Source organism: Hermetia illucens, chromosome 5 (genome assembly GCF_905115235.1).
Source record: "Hermetia illucens chromosome 5, iHerIll2.2.curated.20191125, whole genome shotgun sequence".
NCBI classification, from domain to species: domain Eukaryota; kingdom Metazoa; phylum Arthropoda; class Insecta; order Diptera; family Stratiomyidae; genus Hermetia; species Hermetia illucens.
Window position 1 is genome coordinate 13,552,757 of NC_051853.1, and position 23,895 is coordinate 13,576,651.

General features: G+C 43.6%; 1 protein-coding gene across 4 annotated transcripts in view; it reads left to right on the forward strand.

Moving 5' to 3' along the window:
* Positions 1 to 23,895, forward strand: part of LOC119658065 (delta-sarcoglycan) — a 93,163-nt gene that overhangs the window by 36,965 nt on the left and 32,303 nt on the right. The window contains exons 1-2 of one of the 4 annotated variants that reach the window (XM_038065322.1): positions 11,045 to 11,131; positions 21,895 to 21,956. Coding sequence is in view for 1 of the 4 variants with exons in the window: in XM_038065318.1 (XP_037921246.1) it covers positions 21,895 to 21,956 (62 nt within the window). In the remaining 3 variants the exon portion in view is untranslated. Of the gene's footprint in view, positions 1 to 11,044; positions 11,132 to 21,682; positions 21,957 to 23,895 lie in introns of those variants that run through there. The other 3 variants (XM_038065319.1, XM_038065318.1, XM_038065321.1) reach the window with 3 other exon arrangements.

The following is a 23,895-nucleotide window of genomic DNA, read 5'->3' on the forward strand; positions in this document are numbered from 1 at the left end:
AATCACAAACTGATTCCGCATCAACTCAAACTAACGGCGGCACATTCTTTGACCATATGTACTTATAGCTACAGGCAAGTGGATGCAAGTCTGGCACTTCGACGAACGTTCTCATGGCTTTTCATAGTAGGGACATCAGTAGTCCCATATTAGGTGCAGACTTTCTAGGCTACTATGGGTTGTAACTTCGCTCAAGTCTTCAGGAAAACTCGCTGCCTGATCTACTGTCAGTCTTTCGATCATTTTTGAAGAGACCCTCGCATTCGTGTGCTTCTTCAAAAATCCAGCATCACAACTACCGAAAGTAGTGTCTCACAGCTAGCTAAGCATGATATACAGTGCCACATCCAAACTATTGATTCTCCATTTATCTACCCCAGAAACTGGCTGTTGCTAAGAAAGAATTCAATACACTTTTAAAACAGGGTATTTGTCGACCATCGAATAGCTGCTGATCTTTTCCACAACCTTCGGACTCTTCGAGTTCACACGGATGCCTTTCGGTCTGTGCAATGCGGCATAAACTTTTCAGAGGTTCAGCCACCTTATCCTGAGAAACCTTAACTTTTGTTTCATGTACTTGGATAATGTTTTGGTGGCCTCTTCTTCTGAGTCTAAGGATTCGGAACATCTCGAATGTTTTTTTTAACGTCCCTAGAGGCCTGTCTTGTACTTACCATTGAAAAGTGCAAATTTTAGACCACATGGTTTTCCTTGAGTGAATCCAACCGAATCCAGACAAGGCTCAGGCTATTATAGACTTCTCACAACCTAAGACGATTAAGGATCTGCGAAGGTTTTTGGGCATGTTAGAATTCTATCGTCATTTGGTGCCCAAAGCCGCACAACATCGGGCGATCCTCGTATGATTGCGTGGTCTACAGAGGCCGTCCAGCCTTTAAAGCTAGCCAAACGACAACTGGCAAACGGTACACTCCTGTCATTTCTTCAGACAGATGCACCCCTAGCCGTGTTCTTCGATGTTTCAGACATCACGGTAGGCGGTAGATTCACCAAAAGTGAACCAAATCTGACAGCCGTTGAGCTTCTCTCAACAGAATTATATCAACTATCATCATGAGCTATTAACCGCATACATGGCAATAAAGTACTTCCGATACCCCCTAGAAGGCAGGACGTTCACAGTGTTCACGGACCACAAGCCTCTTTCCTTCGCATTTAAGCAGAAGCCTGACAAAACGTCCTGTCACCAACTCCGGCACCTGAGTTTCATAAGCCAGTTTACATCGGACATCCAACATGTGTCCGGCAAGGATAATACAGTTGCAGATGCTTTGTCACGCGTTTCGGAGGTTAAAATCCCAGCCACGGTCGATTTTTCGTCAATCGTCGAGGCACAGGAGAATGGCGCAGTACTTCAGAGCCTCAGAGACAACTCTAAATACAAATTTCGGAAAAGGGAAATTTGGACCTAGGCCTAAGTCGCTTTAGAAGTATTTCATACAATACACGATCTTGCGCATCCAGGCATTCAGACAACGAATCGGCTTGTCACTAGTAGATACTTCTGGCCATCAATGAATAAGGATGTTGACTCCCGGGCCAGACAGTGTATCGCGTGCCGTAAGTGTAAAGTTACCAAGCACGTACAGAAAGACGTAGATTCATTTCCTCGGTCTACAAAGCGTTTTCACACGATCCACATGGACATTATTGGCCCCTTACGAGATTCGTATGGCTTCAAGTATTGCCTCACAATCATCGATAGGTTCACGTGGTGACCTGAAACAATACCTCTGGCCGACATTTTCAAATGATCGTGCGTCGAGACACTTTGTCGTTTATGGATCCACGCTTTGAAGTTCTGGCCGAATTCATTACTGACCAGGGAATGCAGTTCGAGTCTGCCCTGTTCTCGGAGTTGGGCAAACTCCTGGGCTTCAAACTCCAACGGACGATTGCGTACTACCCGCAATCCAATGGAACGCTGGCATAGAACGTAGAAGGCCACTATAATGGCACACGGTTACTCTTCGTGGTCGTAATTTCTATTTTTGGTTTTACTTGGTCCACGAATAGCCCATCGCGATGAGTTTGCGACTAGTTCCGCCTTGTGGGTATTCGGGGAGAATTTGAGACTCCCCAACGATCCTGTGCTCGATACCAGGTTGGCCGTTTCCACCGCTAGGTTTTCTTGTTTCCTCCGGGACACCGTAGGAAGATTTAAATCACCCCACCATCCCATCATTCTTCAGCGAGGGCTGATACCCCCGGAGACGTCTGCACACACGTTTTCGTTCCTGAGGATGCTTCTTGGAAGCCCTTGGAGCCACCATATGAGAGCCCATATGAAGTGTTGAACAGAGAGAAGCACTTCTTTTGGCTTGACGCCTCCGTGTCCAGGTTAAACTCTTTTGTCTCCGAAGCTGAGGTTTCGAGAACAAGGGGTGCATGGCGCGTGAGATTCGATCTGCAGCTCTAACGTTGGCAGGTCAGGAGTCGGGTTTATCGCTGAAGCACGGTATCAGCTGGAGGTGGTGTAGTGTGGAGGCGCAGGCTAATTAACATGGATTCGACCGGGCTCCGCACGGGGACAATGCAATTCACCACGAAGTGAAATTCACCCGCCTGAGTGGCTCGCCTGCCTTTGAGTGGTGGGATGAGAGTCGCGAGGCTGGCAGAACAAGCGGGAAGTAAAAAGTCAAATTCCACAGAGATATGCTCAACAACTCCCGTGTTCGTTCAAAAGCTGTAACAATTCGAAACCTACTTGGTCGTTTCGACGTTCGATTCAGCTTCAAATATCCCCTATGATTCGTCCCACCTCTCCTGCCATTCCGCGATAGTTTCACTTCGTGCGTCTGCCGTCAACGCGTAGCAGATTCTCCGGCTGCACTCGATCATAGAGTTGTTACTTTTCTCTCGCTAGGGCTGGGATCATTCCAGCTATCACGCAGGCTGTTTCATCGGATATTGTTCTGTAAGCATCATAGATTCAAAATATACTTATAAGATGCGCAGCTCGATTCTTTCTCTGTCCACACTGGGGTTGGATAGGATCGAGCTGATCACCCTTGAAATAAGGAGACCATAGTTTAACCTTGGGCCACCTATACTATACTTGGAGACATTCTAGTATTCAATGCCTCGGTATTGAAAGCCTTGGTTTCCGCATGCATCATACGTGATTTGAACCTTAACCTCTGTTCAATGATTACACCTAATTACTTGAGCGCAAGTTGGGAATGTATTGTTTGTGTTCTCTCTTTGAAGTTCATAGATGGACAATTTCTCCGCTTGGTGATAAGCACTATTTCCATCTTGCATGTGATGTACTAACGTTTTCTAACTCGGTCCTAACGCCATAAACTACCATATTAGCATAAAACTCGACTTCTACAAAAAGGAGTAGTTTCTGCTTCTTCCATTGTGTGGAAAATACTACCTTTTTAAGACATGTTGAAAATGCCTCGGCTAGCATATTTGTTGCTATTTTGACAGCTGTCTTAAGAGCTTTGTAGCTGTTCATATCCAGACCGGTTCCTGTTTCGCTGACTGCGTCTTTTGGCCTTGAGGTATTCCCTGATTCAAGAGTTCCATTAAAAATTCGGTATTTGCTTCTGGAATACAACACACCTTGGTATGGACCAGTCACAGGCTCACCGAAACCCTTCGCCGATTTGTAAAGGTACCTACTGGATACTCATGTGGGGTATCAAATAAAAGGTCGCGATTGGTACTTTTCGAAAAAGATATTAATTTTACATTGGCTACAAAAAGAAGGAGTGCTGGGGTCCCAGACCCATTCTGAGAAATTACCCAACCGAAAAATCCCCCATGTCAGCCCATCGTATCTATGCACCAAAGGATCCTTCGCTAAGATATCTGCGGGAGTTTGGTTGGACAGATTTCTCTGTGGTACTAGCAGCAAAATGGCAATGGTTCAACTTAAGATTATTTCAGATCCGCGGAGGCAAGAATACGAAGAGACTTTCCAAGTCCATCATACATATCTGATGCGTTCAGCACCCGATGTTCTGCCTACTCGATATGCTCCTTAAGTGAGAAAGCTCATTTCTAGTACGGATAAATCCTTTAGATATTTTTGAACGTGTTTCAGCTATGCTCAATCCTCTTTAGTGCTCTGCTTCGTGTGTTATACCTCATTTTTCGTTAGAACTTCATTCATACGTCACATCTGAAACCATGCCATCCTGAAATAGAAACGTAAAACTGAAACAGCCTCAAACTCAACCTCGTCCTGACTAATCCTTAGAACAAGATTTTCTCTATTTTTAGACTCCACTCATTTGTTGTGAGCAAAACACTTTTGTGGAATGACCAAACGTCCAACAAAAAGTTACCAGGTTTTGTGCTGGGAGGTCCAAGCATCCCCTTCGGTTATTTTAGCTTAACGCTTGTATTCGAGACAAAACAAAGTTCGTCCAACAATATATTAATTCACGCTGCCATTTAATCGCGTTTCATTAAGGCATGTCACGAAAATGGGATAATAAATTTCAAGAGAGTGTAAATGATGAAAATCTGCATTCCACGGGATACTTCGCCGGTCACCGTGCCACAATATGTCCTGGATAGAACACGAGTCAGCAGGAAGGGTAGAAAGTTCGCCTTTTATGGCGACAACCGTGTGATATGCCTGAACAAATTCCTCTAATACCTTTGCAGAGATTAGAGGAATATGGTTGGCTATAACTGCTACTGATAAGTGTATGTATATTATTTATGTTTGGAAACGTGTAGGCATCGCAGTGGGTAGTTAATCCGCGCCAGCAGAAGTTTTGACATTATCGTTCTCGAACAGGCCGAATGGAGAATTAGGGAATCACGTATATACATGTGTAGTTTAATCGTTCAAATTCAGTTAGAATATAATTTATTATTGAAATCATGTATTCATAGCATTAAAATTTAATTGTGTCTATACAAACACTATCTTCCTCATATTTTGGATGTTAGCTGAAAGAAAACACTAGCGTTTGAGCTAGAGCAGAGAATTCGCACATATAAAAAACCTCTCCAAACCCAGACCACCGGGGTCTCCATTTAAGACTGCGGGGTGAGTTTTATTTAAGCGCTTGGGTTTCTCGTCCTTTGAACTTTCCTCTTCCTCACTTCCTTCAGCAGGTCTTTCGGTTTTCTTACGATTGCGGAGAAAACCATAAGATAAGTCTCCTTCGAGCTCACCATCTTCCTAATTAGACGCTCCGGGCTCACTAGCTTCCTTGGGCAATGAAACGTCCCGCGCTCTATATCCTCCGGTATGACAGAGCATACATACAACAAGAATTCGTCGAATTATGCACCCCAAAGCGGTGCAGATTCTGTCTATCGCAACCAACGTGCTTTTTGATCAACTGGTTAATGTGGTAATTGGTCTCTCCGTGTTTTCGCTCAAATTGCAATCTAACTTCGGTTCGTCAACATTTGGCAAGTGCCGTAGTAGCACTAACTGTTTGATTTTATGGTTCAGGTGTTCCTTAAAGCATAGGTCGTTTTTTTATTTGTTGAGGATGCAGGGAGTCCCAAGTCCGCATCCACTTAATGACGGGCTGGCCCACTTGGGAAGCAACTTACTTCCTCTCTTGTGGCCCATGGACCAAGTATCAATCCATGTGGTACTTCCACTGTGACGCTGTACTCTTCGGTCCCCTCTTCCATCCGTACCAAAAAGCCTCAAAAGTGTTGGCGAAGACGTCATGGTCAGTTTTGAATAACAACTCCAAACCTCTGTTAGGGATGCCATCTAAACCTGGGGCCTTATTGTCTTCGATCCTACCACGTTTTTCCCATAGCTCCTTCTCTGTAAGTGGAGGTACCATGCACCTGAACAATCGTTTGCCCTCCGCTGTTTAGGTGATGAGAAAACATTTTCTTTTAGAAGGCGCGAACAGGTTACCTACGTAGACTTTGCAGTTTTTTTGTTACCACCAAGTACGCCGCCAAGGGTTTATATTGGCTTCTTCGCACACTGCTTGAAGCAGTTCCTTTTGCATTTGCGTCCTCTTAGACGGCGCCATAGTTGTTCTGTTCCTCCTGTCGACTGTTGTCACGGATTTTCCCCCGAAACCTCTGGTAAAACCTCCTTGACCGGAAACATGCTGATAGGACACTTGCGTCCATCACTCATTGGATGATTTCGGTGACTTTTTCTCTGTCTAGGCAAACCACCTGGCATTTTGCAGTTTTTTCTAGTTCAGTTCGGTCTTGATTCCAATGCAGATTGCCTGGTGATCGATGTGACTATAGTCCTCACTGATTTACCAAGCAACCCTACTGGCTAAAGTTGCGATTCTGTTTGCCTGTCCACTGAAAATCCCGGCCAATATCTTCTTGCGCCCAGAACCAGAACGCTCACCATCTGCTCATATCCATCAAGTGTAGCACTGGGTTGATCATAGCAACTATATATGTGGATTCCTTTCACTTTTGCTCCGACGTCCCATTAGTCTTTGACTCAAGTACCATTACCATGATTTCGATATGGTTAATTATAGTCACGTCAATGTTTTTGATGCGGATAGTTCACGACAATAGGTTCTGAGCCTCCTGGCAATGGCAAAGGTTTAAGTTAATTTGCATCAATCTCATATGCAATTTGAGGTTTGAACTCTCCTGTATTCCGAGATCTCGTTGATGCCTACAATGTGCCGATAGTCCATACCCTTCTTTCCTTTGCACAGTAACCAATTTGGGTCAGCTGCACAGTTTTGATGTAGGCTTGCATTCCGTATTTCTTGCATTGCTTCGACCTGTCATTCGAGCTAGTGCATGCCTTCGCAATATGACGGAAGTCAATCCATGATGAAGCATAACGCAGCCTACTTTCTCTCCTGCCAACGCTTAACACAAGCTTAACATTTCACCGCTAACTCTTGTAGTCTATCAAGGTTGAACTGTTTTTGCAAGGCTTAGCGAACCTTCTCCTCCGCGGCAATTTTATCTATATCTTTGCGGTTGGTGGATTTCTTCAACTCGAATATAAAGTCTTCTTTATGGGACCGTCCTATGCGGCGACATTATCTACAAAATTGGCAAATTCGGGGTCTGGCGTAACTCTCCAGAGAATGTCAGCGTATGACGAAACTGACTTGATAGCGCTCGGCAAAACGCACGGGTCTCGTTGATCTTCCTGGATGCCTCTTGGTCGTCAGCAAAGCTGGCTACTCCCTGTTGTTGAGGTCGTCTATCATCGATGGGAATGGTTCGTCGCTCGAGTTTCTGATGGACGGTGAAGGTAAGTGGCTTGTGATTTGTAAAAATCACGCCTAAACTGCTTGTTTGGAAAGAAGGCAAACGGCTTCCACACTCTGTAAACCTGCCGAAATTGGAGGCGTCAATGAGCAGCGCAAGTGGCGCTCTAGGTTAAGGATAGGCGATCAAGGTAGCTTGCGCAAGGTAGTCATTTGCCTTCAGCTTCCGGAATTCAACGAAGCTCAGCCTTTCCTTTGCTGATGAGAAAGCCGTTGAGGGTTGCTTGTGTTTTAGCACAGTCCGGCATGCAACTCCTGTAAAAGTCGATGAAGCCAAGAAACTGACGTAACTCTCTCGTAATTTTGGGCTTCAAGTAGTTACGGTCGGCTTCGGTCTTCTCGGGTAGTGGGCGAAAAGCTTCACTGTTGAGCAGATGGTCTATCGTCCATTAATGGTAGACGAGGAACGGCCAAAAAGAAATAGATGGCAACAGTTTTGTCCCCGTGATATAATACCTAATGATGGTTTCAAGGGGCAGTTTGACTCCACACATTGCCGTAACCCAAGTCAATGTCTTTTGGAAATGTCAACCTATTCGAAAAAAAAACAAGAAAAGGATAGACTGTGAGACAATATTGAACCGGTTTCAAATTTGAGAATATGGAACGACCGGAAATGTTTTAAAAGCATCATTCATTCTAAAAATTGGCAAATTGGTATGCGAAAATCACGGAGGCTCTACTATGCACTTTCTATAAAGTATTCCCCAGCATTTTATAGAAGAGAATTGACCTTACACTGAAAACCTGATTGTCATATGTCGAAGTGGCTTTAGGGTCCGGCGTCCTTCAAACAATGTTTAAGATGGATCAAGTCCTACAGAAATGCTCGAGGTATATTGTCGACGTCTACTAAGTATTTGAAAACTTCAGGCAGGTTTAACATGGCATTAACCGCTCAGTTCTGTACAAAATATTGTTATAATTTGGCATTCCAACGAAACTGGCCCGGCTCATAAGATGAAAAATGGCGAGCACGGTAGCTCGAATGGGGGTTCAGAATACACTAACTAATCCATTTTTCCCTCAAACGCGATTAGCATTAGGAGACGTGCTGGCCACACTTCCCAATTAACAATCGAGTGAAAACCCCTCCTTCAACACCAAAAGGACGCTATTATTATAGTTAAGTCCAATTAGATGGCTTCCCTGATGAAATAAATATTTTATCTTGAGCTTTTGCCGGTGCATCTGCAAACTGATCACCAGAAGACTGGATGTATATATCTATAATAATCGACCCGTAGGAAAAATGATATAAATATATGCCATTTCATTGGCAGCAGAAGAATATCTCCTACAAAAATAGAGGGGCCACACCATTCGAATCTGCTACGACAGTCTGTTACCTGACTAACAGCACTAAACAACAACGATATATCTAGCCAGTTGGTGTGGAGTTGTCATTAGGTGCTGCTGAAATTTGGCCGACTGAACGAAACATTCTTGATGTGGGTGCTGGGGCACTCAAACATCGCTAGTAATAAGAAGGCTGACAGGAGGCTCGCCGAGGGTCTGGATCTACAATGGTGGGGCCAGAATCAGTTTTTGAAATCCGTCAAGTCTACTCCGAAGGGTGAAATTGCAAGGATTGACGCAGCCGAGTGGACAAATTTGAACTCTCGCCGGCCCCTTGTGGACGAACCTGGGGTCGTCAGAGCAGCAATTTTGTTGTCCCTTAAGAAGTGGTATATGAAAACTCTAGGAGGGCTTTTAACGGGACACTGCTCCTTAAACTACCATAAGGAAAAGATTGGGGTGGTGGTTTCGGCTATATGCAGCCAATGTGACGAGGAGGAGGAGACAGCGCTGTACTTTATATGTAGCTACCCGGCCTCCTTAGGCCTCAGAAGAAGACAGCTTGGTAAGGGTTTCTTCAATGAAGAGTCTGGACACTCAGGCTCTGGAGAAAGTTCTCAGATTCGCTAAAGCCTGCGAACGCCGTGGGCGGGAAGCCATTGAATAGGCAATTTACGGGGATAGTACAATAGGGCTAACAATGGCCTGAGTACTCGAAGCTGCGGCTCCCCCCAGTAAAATAAACAAACTAAACTAAAATCGGGCAGGAATAAAAATATCGAATGGCTTTGAAAAGATGGTCATGTGCAGGATATTAGGAGGAGTTTACGTGAGAGTTTTGTGTTGCATCAGGTGCAACAATGAGTTATATGGAATCTATGGTGACCCAGAAATCTTGACCATAATACGACTACAAGGGCTCTATTGGGTTGGCCTTCCACAGTTCATAGATGACGTGCGAATGCCCAAACGAGTATTAAAGGAAAAATTGACGAATGTGTGGTAGTCAGAAAATCGAGCGAAAGATAGGAGGACTCAAGGAGCGCCCACCGAGAATATTTCTTGATGTAAGCAATTCGAGGATACGGTCCAATGGACCAAGACAGTTGGAAGCAGATGTTGAAGGAAACCAAGTCCCGAAACGGGCTGTAGCGCAGCGAAATAAAAGAATGAATTGGATTTCGGTCTCTAGTATTATTTCCCTCCAGTATCCTTATAATTTCAAGGAACCCCGACGAGGTGATTTCAAATTTCTGGCGTTGATAGGATCAGAACTGATTCCTCTTTTGTAGCAGTTTTCAGTTGCCATAATTTTCCCCATTTTTGGAGGGTCTTTGGCACCTATCACGTTCTTTATGTTAAAATTACAAAATACTCTGATTTCCTGGCTGGACCTTTCCTTTCCAACGTAAAATCACCTCCCGTAAGAATCCCGAGATTTTAATTTTTTTTGTCACTCATGCACCTGGTAAGTAATATTGCGCCCTTATTTCGTTTTCCGGATTGAGCCACAGCTGCGTCTGTTGTCAAATGGTCCCAGAAAATCACTGTTTGATTATTCTAAGTACAAGAACGTAAACTGATAAAGATCTATCTAAACAAATTAAGGGGGAGAATTTTCATCGACTAAGTATGTACATGCGAACTGAACTTAGTGAAGAAATTATTTTCCTGGAATGTGTTAAGATTCTTTCCAGATCTTGCCAATATCACGTACTCATTAAACTTTGCATGGCGGATCTATACCTTTTCCATTAATTATAGAGATACTTTCATACAAAGCTGCGAAACTAAACACCCCAATCAATTACTGAGCATTATATTCTTTTTATCGACAATAAAAACAAGTACCCGTCGGCGTTCAAAGGTGCCTGAATGCTTGTGCTCTTGAGTAAACAAACATCGAAGACTTCTTACCATACAATCTGCATACGTTCTAAAGTTCCATCTGGTAGATTTATAGATTCTAATGGATTTCAACACTTCATAAACACACAAGTTGGTTACGAAAATAAAACTCACTGTTTGGGGCGAAGTTAATTTGATAGAGGCCAAAAATTTAGAACAGAAAATTTCAGTTGAGTTTTTTTAACCCCGGGAAAACTATAGGTAAATTCAACTCCTGTAGGGAAAGTGGAGAATAGTAGGGGATGCTTTATCCGAGGAATGAATATGAGAGATAAAGAGATATAAGATAAATTTGGAGCTCCACAATGAAAAATGCACATCAATTGAAGTTCACTCAGAAAGAGTTTTCCCTTGAAAAATTTTGCAACTTTTCAGCAAGGTTAATCCACCACTACTCATATTTGGATTCTAAAAAGCATCTTTAGATGTACTCTAGGTTTAATTCAGATTTAATTCTAATTGTATTGAGCATCCGCAGATTTTGGCCAATTATCTGAGTACGTAATTCAATCATGAAAACTGCCTGCGTGTTTTTCCTTTTCAAAAACGAATTGTTTGGAAATGAAGCAATCACACGGTGTTGGTTTAGTGTCGTGGATTTACTCAGAAAATAGTGTTGAAAAGGTGTATCTTGTTGGTTGTTGGTTTTGTAGAAAGTGAACTTTTTCAATTGTTTTCAGTTGCTAAGGGTAGGTTTTATCAGGAAATATTTAGACTCTTATTCTAACTATGGACTATCGAACTGGATAATGTTTTCAGTATCACTGATGTGAACGAAAGATCGATGTTGAAGTCGCGAGTTTCTTTAAACTAGTGGGTTCGAAGCCTGGTTCGCCGTAGATATGTTATGTTCATCTTTGTGCTGCCTCACTGCTGTAGGCTTATCACCTCTGCAGCCATATGCTTGATGATATTGAAATTAAAGTACAACCTTAAATGGATGCCTTATATTTCACAAAAGAGTGAGCAGGAAATAAACCCCTTTGATATTTTTTGGGAACTCACAAAAATCCGCCACATCCTTCCGCCTCCATGATGGTGATAATCTATAAGAGAAGGGTTTGAGCCTGGATCACGACATTGAGTGTGAAAAAACGGTTCCAGAAGGGGTGAGGCGTCACTTTAACTTTATGAAAATAAAGGCAGGGTCGACAGCATGGTTTTTTAATCCAGACCATTAAAGTTTTGACACGGCATCACTCAACTAACGTAGTAACCCCGAAGAAATCAGCAGTGTCTTTTTCTTAATTACTAAATCACTAGGTTGCCTCAATTTTCACTGTACACCAATTCGAATGCGGTGACAGGCAAGTCTTCACGATGAACTATTCCAAACTTTAGTAACACAAATTCACAGTTACCAACAATTATTTAGCTTTTTGTGGCGGATAAAGTGAGAGCTAGATTGATTTGAAGGAAAACGAAAAGTGACCATTCAACCAACAATCGGTCGTTTTCCCCTAAATTTCATTCGAACAATTCCAAATTTTATTTTTTTTAGTAAGGCCTACAAATAAGTTCTGTCGGTTTTTTTTTTTAAATTTGAAGCTTTATTGTGAAAAATTGGTTATAGATTCATTGTTCAAAGTATTGCCCATCGCTAGCCACAACTTTCTTCCATCTTTCAGGCAATTCATAGATCCCATCGCGCCAAAAATTGGCCGCTATTCACTCATCGAGCCATTTTTTGGGTTCGTTGTAATTGGAGAAGTGCTGGTCAGCCAGGCCATGCTGCATCGACCGGAACAAATAGTAATCAGAAGGAGCAATGTCTGGAGAGTACGGCGGGTGGGGTAGGACTTCCCATTTCAACGTTTCTAGATATGTTTAAACGGGCTGTGCAACATGTGGACGAGCATTGTCATGTTGCAAAATAACTTTATCATGCCTTTGCTGGTACTACGGCCGTTTTTTCTTGAGTTCGCGGCTCAAACGCATCATTTGACGTCGGTAGATTTTGCCCGTGACCGTTTCGTTCGGATTGAGCAGCTCATAGTATACCACACCCAGCTGGTCCCACCATATACACAGCATGATCTTCTCACCATGAATATTCGCTTTGGCCGTCGATGATGAGGCATGGCCGGGGTATCTCCACGTTGCCCGACGCTTGGGATTATCGTAATGGATCCACTTTTCATCGCCAGTAACTATTCGATGCAGAAAACCTTTCCTTTCTTGTTGTTGGAGCAGTTGTTCGAACGTGAAAAAACGGCATTCGACGTCTCTTGGCTTCAGTTCATACGGAACCCAATTTCCGACCTTTCGGATCATTCCCATTACTTTTAAACGGTGGGAAATGGCTTGCTGTGTGACTCCAAGTGTTTTTCCAAGTTCTTCTTGCGTTTGCGATGGATCTTGGTCGAGCAATGCCTCTAATTCTTCATCTTCAAAAATTGTTGGCCGTCCGGCGCGCTCTTCGTCTTCCAAGTCAAAATTGCCACTTTTAAACCGTCCAAACCACCTCTGACACGTTCGCTCAGATAGAGCATGGTCACCATAAACTTCCACCAAAATGCGATGACTTTCGGTTGCTTTTTTCTTCATATTGAAATAATGAAGTAGAACTCCCCGCAAAAACACATCATTTGGTACAAAATTGGCCATTTTCGTTGATGAAAAAAGTATTGTTGTTTACACTTCAATTAAATAATTTATACTGACGTTTGTGCCTATTGACAGTAGCTTTCCGATGAATGTTTAGAAATGTGGATCAATGGAATAAAAAACAAGCTACGCCATCTATTGTGAAAGCCGACAGAACTTATTTGTAGGCCTTTAATTATCAATGGTGACCGGGCCAATAGTTCGTTGACTCTCATAGACCTATACATATTACATGTTATTGGATGCAGACAGGCAATGGATCGGAAGTATTTACGAGCCGCATCATACAATGCAATAGGGTGCAGTTGCTGTTGTCGTTGAGCCGATTTAGATTTTGAAGTACAGGAACGGCTGATTAGATGGACAGCTGATCAGCTGAACCTGGGCAGATCGTTTTTGGCCTTCGAGAGTGAGAGACGAACGAAGGACTATCGTCGTTTTTGCTTTGGCTGTAAAACAAAACCTTATTAAAATCAGTTTACTGTCTTTTTTTGGCGTTTCGAGGTGAAAAGGTTCAAAACCTACCGGTGGCTCCTCCCATACGATTATGTTAGGCTTTTACTTATTAAAACCACCTCCTTCCCCTTCGTATACCCGCGGGACTACCATTTTGGTATTACGTCACCGGACAGGATCAGTCACGAACTGCGGCTCATGTTTGCTATCAAAGTTCCTCTTTCCTTCCTTCATAAGTTTTTTCATCTTCCATCAAGATGTTTCGAAGATAAGATGTGGTCCACGATATTTTCGGGTCTGCGCGCCTTCATTAATCATATCATATGTCGGCCAACATGCTAAGGCGTTACGCCCAAAGCGGTAAAGATATGTGCGATACTCCCGTGTCCACTTAGGAATTGGGTTAGGTCGTAGCTAACCTATTCGTGACGTCCATTAATCCATTTTGCGACATCTGGGATAATTCTGTAACTCCAACGTCCTTTAAGAGAATTGCCCCATCTCTTCTGCCACTCCAGCATTGCTTCATTTCGTGCCAACTGTCGACAATAGATGTAAGATTCGCCTATTGCATATGTTGGGTCATAGAGGCGTCGACCCTCGTCCGCCATATTGTCGAGGTCGATGCCATCATGCATGCTGCTTCGTCAGATGTTATACTGTAGGCGCACGATGTCCACAATGCACTTAATCGGTATGGGTTTCCTATTTGCTTCATGCTCCAATGCCGAGGCCTAGACAGGATTCTACATAAACCAGAATCGAGCCAACGACTCGGGAAATATGGAGCCGACGGCATTACCTTGGGCCACCTAAATTCAATAACATTTTAGCCAATTATATTGTGACTGCTGATGTTTTTGATGCTAAACTTTTAAGTTTAATTTTTAGCCAATCATGATTCCCAGATATTTGAGCGCTGATTACGAGTGTATGGTTTGTTTGCTAATATTAATCTTCGTTGACGTTTGTGTCCTTCGTTTGGTGTTTAGAACTACCTCCGTTTTATGCTGTGTGATTTTCTAAATTGCGCGTTTGTCAAAATCCCGATATACTTAATGTCTTTTGCCATGGTAGTCACACCGATATCATCTGCGAAACCGATATCGGTCACGCTTTCGGGGGCTTTAACCTCAAAATTCCATCGTACATACATTATCATCCACATACGAAGGCCGAGGACGGATCCTTGTGGAATCCCGCAAGTTGCCCCAAGTGCCTTAGGTCCACAGTCTGAATCGTAGTACAATAGCGTCTCGCTTGGAAATTCTATGACGATGCGCATGAGGTATTCGGGAATGCCTTATTTGGCTAAAGTCTCAATTATTCTGCATCAGTGTGCAGAGTCTAAAGCATTTTTCACATCAAGAGTAACTACCGCGCAGGATTTGATGGCTTCATTCCTGCTTATGCAATTTTCATCACGGTAGCGATCGCAATGGACAGTAGTTCTCGCTTTACTGAATCCGAATTCCTCCCTTCCTTTCGGTGATCGGTATAAGCCTGTTGCATATGACCTGCTCGAACAGTTTGCCGATGCCGTTCAATAGGCACATAGGCCTATAAGACAAAGGATCCAAACGCTTATTTGGCTTCGGAATTATCAAGCAAGCAGGGGGTGTAAATTCCTTTTTAACCAACTATACTAATCTTCTTTTTCTTCAGCCTTTGTCCCGTTCACAAGCGGGGTCGGCTCGTCGTGATCGGCTTCGCCATTTGGCTCTATCGAATGCCTGATCTGGGTGCAATCTCGAGGCTTTCAAATCCCCATCCAGCGTATCAAGCCACCGTTGCTTAGGTCTGCCCTTTGGTCGTTTACCATCGACGACGATGTTCAGACCAATCTTGGCAAGTGAATTCTCGTTTGCACGAATTGCGTGACTATACCATCGAAGACGCCTCTCTCGCAACTTTTCCACGATCGGTGCAACCCCATAACGATCGCGGATATCCTCATTTCGGATATGATCCAAACGTGTGACGCCACTAGTCCAACGTAGCATCTTCGTCTCCATTACCGCAAGACGCCGTTCATTGTCTTTTATGGTCGGCCAACACTCAGAACCATTGAGAGCGGCTGGACGGACGACATTGCGGTAAATTTTAGATGTGGCGGAACGCCACTTCATCCAGGTTGCGTTAATGCGTGAAGTAATTTCATAACGCAGTTTTCCATTGGCTGATAGTGTTGACCCGAGGTATTTAAATCGCTCAGTTCTCGGCAGATCACTGCCGCTGACAGTGATTGTGCCTTTTCAAGGGGATCGGTCGTCAAAAATTCAGTTTTGTTTAAATTCAATCTGAGACCGTGTTGCATGAGGCGATCATCCCATTTTTGAACAAGTTGCTCGAGGTCATTTTTGCTATCAGATGCTAGGAAAACATCATCTGCATAAAGCAGTGTGTAGGGCGCTGGACGTTGGATATCCCGTGTGACGGTGTCCATAACAAGAACAAAGAGGAGTGGTGAGAGGGCGCTTTCTTGATGAACACCAACAGAGACACGAAGCGGTTTTGATACACCCGCCATACTTGGAACTTTACTTTTCGGATCGTGGTAGAGCAATTGAACCCAGCGCACGAAGTGTTGTCGTAAAGCATACCAGATGAGTTCGTGTGGTACACGGTCAAACGCTTTCTCTAGATCCAGAAATGCAATGTAAAGAGCGCGATGTTTCTCACGGTGTTTCTCCATGAGTAATCGCGCAGCGTGTATTGCGTCAGTAGTTCCGCAGTTCTTGACAAATCCGGCTTGATTCACGGTTATTTCAACGATTTCGCTAATACGGTTGTCAAGAATGCGTTCAAAAATCTTCATGGTATCTGAAAGTAACCGGATCGGACGGTAATTTGAACATTCTGCTGGGCTACCTTTCTTTTTCCATATTGGAACAGTGGTACTTTCTTGCCAGTCAGATGGTGTTCTTCCTTCCTGAATAACCCGGTTAAAGAATTCACTGAGCCACATTGTTGGGTCCCAGCTCTTCGCTTTCCATAGCTCAGATGCGATGTCGTCAGGTCCTGTTGCTTTCCCCGATTTCATTTGTTTTATTGCCTCCTCAACTTCAGTTGCGCTGACTGGTGGAACTGCTCCAAATGTCGACAATGATTGTGGAAGTGGAGGATGAGCAAATTCTTCAGTTGAAATCTGCTCGAAGTATTCTCGCCACCTATCCGTTGCGGCTCGACGGTTGGTAAGCAAAGTACCGTTCTTGTCATTAACGCAACAGAAGTGTTCGATATCCACAAACGCCACGCCCACATCATCCTCGTTGGGATACGCTGGTATTTGTCAATTTCTCAGCGAAAATGTCCAAATGTCCCTTCAAATTTATCTGGGCGTCAATCAGCACTTGATAACCGACTTTGGAGTGATGGCTTGGATTCCAACCTGAATATTAATCGTATTTTTTTTCTTTCGTTAGTGATCAAGACCAACTCCCGTCTTTTGTTCCGCTTGGTCAAGGTCGAACAACACTTTATCCATTTGAAGATGGGTGATTACACATATTTTTGACGTTCAACGTCACCCCTGCGTAAAGTTTATTAAAATCACATTGCAAGCTAAATCCATTCTCACGTCTATGTCATCTTAAGTAGAATAAGTTTGGCAAGAACTAACTCCCGCTCCGATAGGCTATACCAGACCTATTCTAACATCGTGTCTAGAAGGGATATGATGATGGATCTTCCAAGTTGATTATCAGGATTCGGTAGTTTCTGCCTCCTCAACCGAGTGGGAACACTCTTTCTACCAGGCATTCTTTGAATACACTGACACAGCGCTCTCCAAAGAGCTTAAAGGCTCTACTGGAACGGTATCCCGACTGATTGTTTTACTATCTCCGATTTTGGGCTAAATCCCAATAGATAGAGGTGTGGCGAAGACTTGTTACAAGGCAGATTTTGTCGTCATTATAGGAAAGAGAAGGTGCAAACCTGTGCTGCATTCGCCTCCTCAACTTCTTCACGACGACCTTAGGTTTAGATTTTTTCCAACCAAAGTGCTTTAAAAAATTACTGCTTCATTTTTATTTTGAGTCCGCTATTCGCTTGATGGCAAAACACATCAATACCTTCCACTGTTTTTGGTTCAATTTTTAAAGACAGACGACTCCCAATTTTGTAACCAACCGCATTCGCGGTATTTCTAGCTAGAAGGTGTTGAGTTACAATTTTGCCCAGCGCTGAAGTAACTCGTCAAACGCTGCCTCATCTTAGCCCTAGTAGCGCCGTTACCGAAGTGGTTACTAGGTGTCATTCGTATGAATGTGCATTGATGCATGATCCATTTTTGATCTGACGAAAGATGTCACTATGTATGCTCACTAACAGACCTCACATTTTTCCTACTAATGTGGTATTTATTATATATACGTCGAATTAGCTATTGAGCCAGAACCAAAACTGTGGTGAATTTCTATTGTTTGATGGCATCAAGTATAGCTCCGCAAAACCTCGAGCGAAACATGGCCCCTATTGTGTATGGTCCAACTGCCTCAATCTATAGCCCATGCAAAAATAACCGGTCCCGATCATCTAAATGCTAGCTGTCAGAACAAACTTCCAAGAACTTCATTTTTTCTTGGATGGCCTTATTTGAACGCGCTCATATTACCGCTTTATCAGTTACATCTTTGGCCCCTTCTCCTCAATTTCTTGGAAATACACCAAAATTTTCCGGTTGTTAAAATTAATTTGAAAAGTCTATACTGCCAAAATATCAAACTGTAGAATTTGTTCTTCCAAATATTTCAACTTGGCATCTGGTATTAAGTATTTTCCCAGGTGCCTCCAACTTTTTACAAGTGCCAGACACTGTCCCAGAACGTGTATGGAGTTTTCGTTACACTCCACACAGAATCTACAGGCAGTGTCCGTATATACCTCTAGCTTCCCCAGGTGATAGTTTCGTCAACAGTGACCAATGACCAGTAACCACTATAATCCGCAGGTTCTTCTTTGTGCGCTTGGGTTTGTATCCCCCCATAACCACCCTGGACTGCCCCATTCCTGGTAGGCTGAGTATAATTCCTTCAGTCGATCCTCTTCATTTTTTAATCTCATAGATACGAACCCGTCTCCGATTCCGTCCCTGCCCCCTTCCTTGCCAATTCGTACGCCCCTTCAATGACTTCCAACCTAACATGGCCTGGAACCCAGACTCCGCTTGGATGTACGCTGTTGTAGGGAGGGGAAGTTCAGAAAGCGGAGAACGGAAGGGGGAGGTAGTCCATACGAGGGAATCTTTTCTTAAAGAAGAGGGACTGGTGAATTTACGTTGCATATTTTCAAGGGCAAGACAGTCACAGTTACGGGAGGGTTCACGGAGCAGTACCCGCGGATATTTCTCACGAAGGAATTGAAGAAAGCGAAGAAGGGATGGATGAAGTCAAAATTAGGGGTGGGACGAAATATAAGGCCTGGCAATCTTGCTGCTCGATTGGTGACTTTGAGGCAATGGGTGTCAAAGCTTAGCTTATTGTCGAAAGTGACTCCGCGGTCTTGTGTGGAATTTAAGTGTGATAAGGAAAAAGGAGGCTCACTCCGTTTTGACAAGAATACTCCCAGCCAGTCTGAAGGTCGCCCCCTTGCTTGCATCTGCATTTGTGGATGGAAACGACCACTTTCTACGTACTGTTCCATAGTACAAAGCAGAACAAACTTAATTTGATGTTGGTGTTGAGGTATCTGCATTTCGAAATTATAAGCCAGACGGCAAAGTCGAATCAAGCTCTGTTAACGCGTCCTCATGGAAAAGGTCACCGATAGCAATATCAAATAATATCGGGGACAAGATGCAACCTCGGCATACTCTGCTTCAGACCACGAACTACTCTGAGATTTTACTTCGGTACAATACATGAGACTTTGCGGGATCATATTCGCAGCTGCTAGCTATCGTGCCACATTACTCGGTATGCAGTATTCTTCCGTTCCGTTGCTAGCTTACATTCATCATCAAACCAACCATTCCGACTCTTTTTGCGGATGGGGCCAGGTATCTTTGTGACCGCACTTCTTCAGGTGATTGTGAAGATCACTTGTTGATGCTTCATCTCCAGGATCTCTGTTGACTGCGGTTATTGTGGCATCCATTTCTCTCTTATAGGTGTTGCGGAGGGCTGTGTTGTGGATGGCTTCAGTGTTAGCTCACACCTGATTGTCAGAGGGGATTCTGGGTGGTGCTGAGACTATATTGGTCCCCCTATATGTTCTCACATTCATTCTCATCATCAAGGCTAAGAGGTGGCGGCGTTCGAACAGCACGTGGTCAATTTGATTGAAAGTGGTCCCGTCTGGAGAGACTCACTTATGTTTGTGGACCGCTTTCCGCGCAAACCGTCCCAACTTCACTGTTGAAATCTGCAAGTATGGACAGGCTTCCCGTCAACTGCCTTGTATAAGACTTCCTTCTCCGACTCTGCATTCTCCTCTGTAGGGGCGTGAACGTTAATGAGACTTATATTTCTAAATTTGCCTCGCAGAGTGCATAGCCGTTCGCTTATGTTTTCAAAGCCGATAACAGCAGGTTTCATTTTTTTGGCTGACTAAGAAACCTACTCCGAGTAAATCATGTACTGGATGGTCTCTATAATATATGGTGTAGTGACTCTTCTCCAGGAAATCAGTCCCTGTCCAACGCAGCTGCTATAATGCTGTTACATCATGACTTTATTGTGGCAGAGAATTGGCTAGCTGCTTGGTAGCTCCATTTCTGTACAGGGAGCGCACGTTCCGTACCGGATTCGTCGCTGTATTATCCGCCCAGTCCGAGGCTCCTGAAGTGGCTTCGTAACATGTTGTTTTCCGTGTAGGGTTGTCAGCCCTACCCATCCCCCAACCTGGAGGACCGGCTGGTACAATTTGTCCCATTTTTAGGCCCGGGAGACTCGCATTCATCCTTCTCCGCCTGCAGCTTTTCGTTAAGAAAAAGCTCCCAACGGTCGGCGTGGTGGTGGAGATAGGGTTTGGTAGTAGAACTGTTGGTGTTGGTTCATCAGGCGTTTCCCAGGCCTGGGACCTATACTACCCTTTGACCACTTCATGGGGATCAGGCGATTAAAATTCTGTTTTATTCAGATTCAATCTGAAAGAGGAGGGTGAGAGGGCACCCCCTTGATGAACTCCAACGGAGACACGAAGCCACACACTAAGAACTCTACTTTTCGGATTGTGGTAGAGTAATTTATCCTAGCGTACGGTTCTTCCGGCACAACGTGTTGTCCTAGAGCATTCCCGATGGATTTGTGTAGCACAGGGTCAAATGCCTTCTCGAGATCCAAAAATGCAATGTAAAGAAGTCAATGCTTCTCACTATGTTTCTCCATGAGTAACTGCGCAGAGTGTAATGCGGCTGTAGTTCCGCAGTTTTTGACAAACCCGGCTTGATTCACGATTATTTGATTGATGTCGCGGATACGGTTGTCAAGAATACGTCCGAAAATCTTCATGGTATAGGGAGTATACTGTTGGACTATCTTTCTCTTTCCATATTGGTGGTGCTTTATTGTCAGTCAGATGGTGTAGTACCCTCCTCAATAACTTAAACTCTTAGAGAAGCTGGTCTGTGATAAACTCACTCCTGTCATCGGCCCTCTTCTTAACGAAAAAAATACGGGTTTCGAAAAGGTAGAAGAAGGTAGCCAATTGGATGTGGTATGTACACACTTCGGGAAGGCTTTCGACGGAGTGGACTATCAAGTTCCTTTGAGTAAATTACTTAACTTACTCCTTACTCAGTAGGTGTCAATCTATTTTTTGATCGAATTTAGTTTGTTAAGTTTCAAGGATATCTGTCCAAGGAAATTTTTGTGTCTTCTGGAGTATCCCAAGTCATCTGTCAGATCAGATGTACGGGCGGCTTGAAGATGTACTACACTATCCGCAGTCAATCCGATGCAGACTTTCTTCAATTCAAGCTACAATCTTTAGATCGTTGGTGCATCTATAATAATTTCCATCTGATTGCTAATGAATGCAATACGATAAGTTTCTCTCGCCGATATTGTAGTTCAAGCACCTTTTATCTGCTTCCAATTTTTGTAGGTTGATGGAAACTTCTGCGAGCACTATGTATGCGTCAAGCATGTTTGGTTTATTTTTATCTCGTGTTTCCACTTGGCCGAAATTGTCTCCCCTGTGCCACACACCGTAAAATGGAGCTCTTAATTTAAGTGAACTTTCGATCGGAATCTCCACACGATTCCACGTTAACGTGAAGCTGCGTTCCTAGGAACATTAAGTTCTGGGAGAACTGGCGACAAAATTTCGCTTTGTTTAGTCACTTGTCATCTGTTGTTAATAAAGAATGCAACATTACTTCCACGATCCCCTGAAACAATAAACATTTACACCAATTAAGTGAGAACATATCGTTTCATTCTAGGAAAACGATCTGCACAGCTATGCCGACGATCACAGCTCATCCGAAGGATTAATACTACTGAGGTGAGGAAAACATAATTTGTTAGTGAATTCCAATTAATTATGTAATTAGAAAGTAATTTCCTTGACTTCCAGTGCATTGTGAACTCAAAAAATGTAATTCAGATAAAAGTATCTTTCATAGACGCAAGTGGTTCCTATAGTGCAGCTAAGGCACCGCCTGCATGCTAGATGTTTATTTTTGGTTTATTGTGTGGTTATTGGATCCATAAATGTTTAGTAGTGATTGAAAATGTTGCAAACTCTCCCATTTGATGCCATATCCCATGATTTATTAGTTTATGGTGTCCGAAATGAAAATATTGGCAATCTGCCCTGTATTTATGTGTTATATTTGGAGATACTATATCCAAACAATTGGCAAATTAATTGCCCTCTGTCGATTTAATTGAGTGATGAGTGTGGGAGGAAAATATTCTGGCGGCTATGCAGCAATGCAGACAAACATATTTATTCAAAATAAATGACCAACAGCGAATACGACAAATGGAAAATAGTGTTTCGAATTGGGGTTCAATTAATCAGTTTTTGATATTCTTGGATTGAATTGTGTATAATTCAAACGGCAGAGATATTTCCAGTGTCTACCGCGAATCCTTTACAACGCAAAATAAGTAATATTTTGTGATTTGTTCGAACCTTGTTGTTAAATTTTGAATAGGAGGGGTAACTTCTTAGGTCTCCTCCTAAAGTTAAAGCCAGGTCATCTGTTGCAGCTCCTTCTGTATGTTTACAGCTGTGCAACCATGACCATCTCAGCACCTCCGCAATTTTACTCTCCGGGATCATGCTCCTTCTCAACCCTTAGTTCAGATTCGTCCTTTCCTCTGGAAACCTTTAGCAGTGACATATCACATACCCTGTATTCTCTGATGTGCCACCGGATGAGGATAATCATACATCCCAAAGCGTTGCAGATACTGTCAAAAGAAACCACCGTGCCCCATGAGGGAATATAGTATTTGGTTTCTCTGTCATTCCTTTCAAGGTACATCCTAACGTTGTCAATGAGCCTGTGTGCCTACCGACCATTGGAAGACCAATGATCATGTGACTCTTTGCTGAATTCTGTGTTCTCTTTCATACATTTTGTCAGAATGTCGAGAAATCGAAAGCCCATTATGCACGCCATCGATGCATAAAACAGAATGGATCCAGCCACTCCATAAAGACAATCTTCTTCAGAGTTTTTGCGCGCCAATATTCGTTGACATTTCTGTCAGTGTCATGGTGGGATTAGCTGCCTTTTGACATACTCTAAGTAATCCAAAAAGACCAGTTTGACATCAACCATCACTGACAGGTATTTGATAGACGGCGTTCCTGGTCGACCAGGATCAGCTCAGTACTTTCCAGCCAGGTCTATACGGCTCTTACTGTCTTCGTCGCGTAGACATCCACATCTTCTAGATGCTTCGTTGTGACAACTACAGCCAAGTCTTCTCTAAAACCAACAATCTTCTTTTGGGATGAGAAGCACAAGCACTTCATTATGCATGATATTCCACAGCGAAGGTTGTTAGCAAAGAGAGTTCTCTCTGAGAGGTAATTCTCGCCTAAACTTACCAAATATCCAGTTGGCACATGGAGTCTGTGTCTACTGCACTGTGCCTTAGGAGTGCCTGAGCCTTGCGGCCGTACTCCCCTCCCTTTCGGGACGGCTTGTTTTCTGGCTGGGCCAGATGGTAGATTTCATGCAAGGATGCGTCCTTACAAGTCCCTCACTGGGGGATGCGACTCTAGCTTGTCGACTTGTTTAACACCACAACCACCTCGACTCCAACACCAATGTTGAGTTTCGCGCTAGGCGCGAATGGGCTTTACTCAACCCCGAGGTACGTGTTCGATGTAGATTCCTCGACATCCGGTGCGATCACCCGTTCGACAGCTTTGAGGCTATTCTCATAGATTAAGGAAACGCATTTCCGAGCTCTCGTTTCGC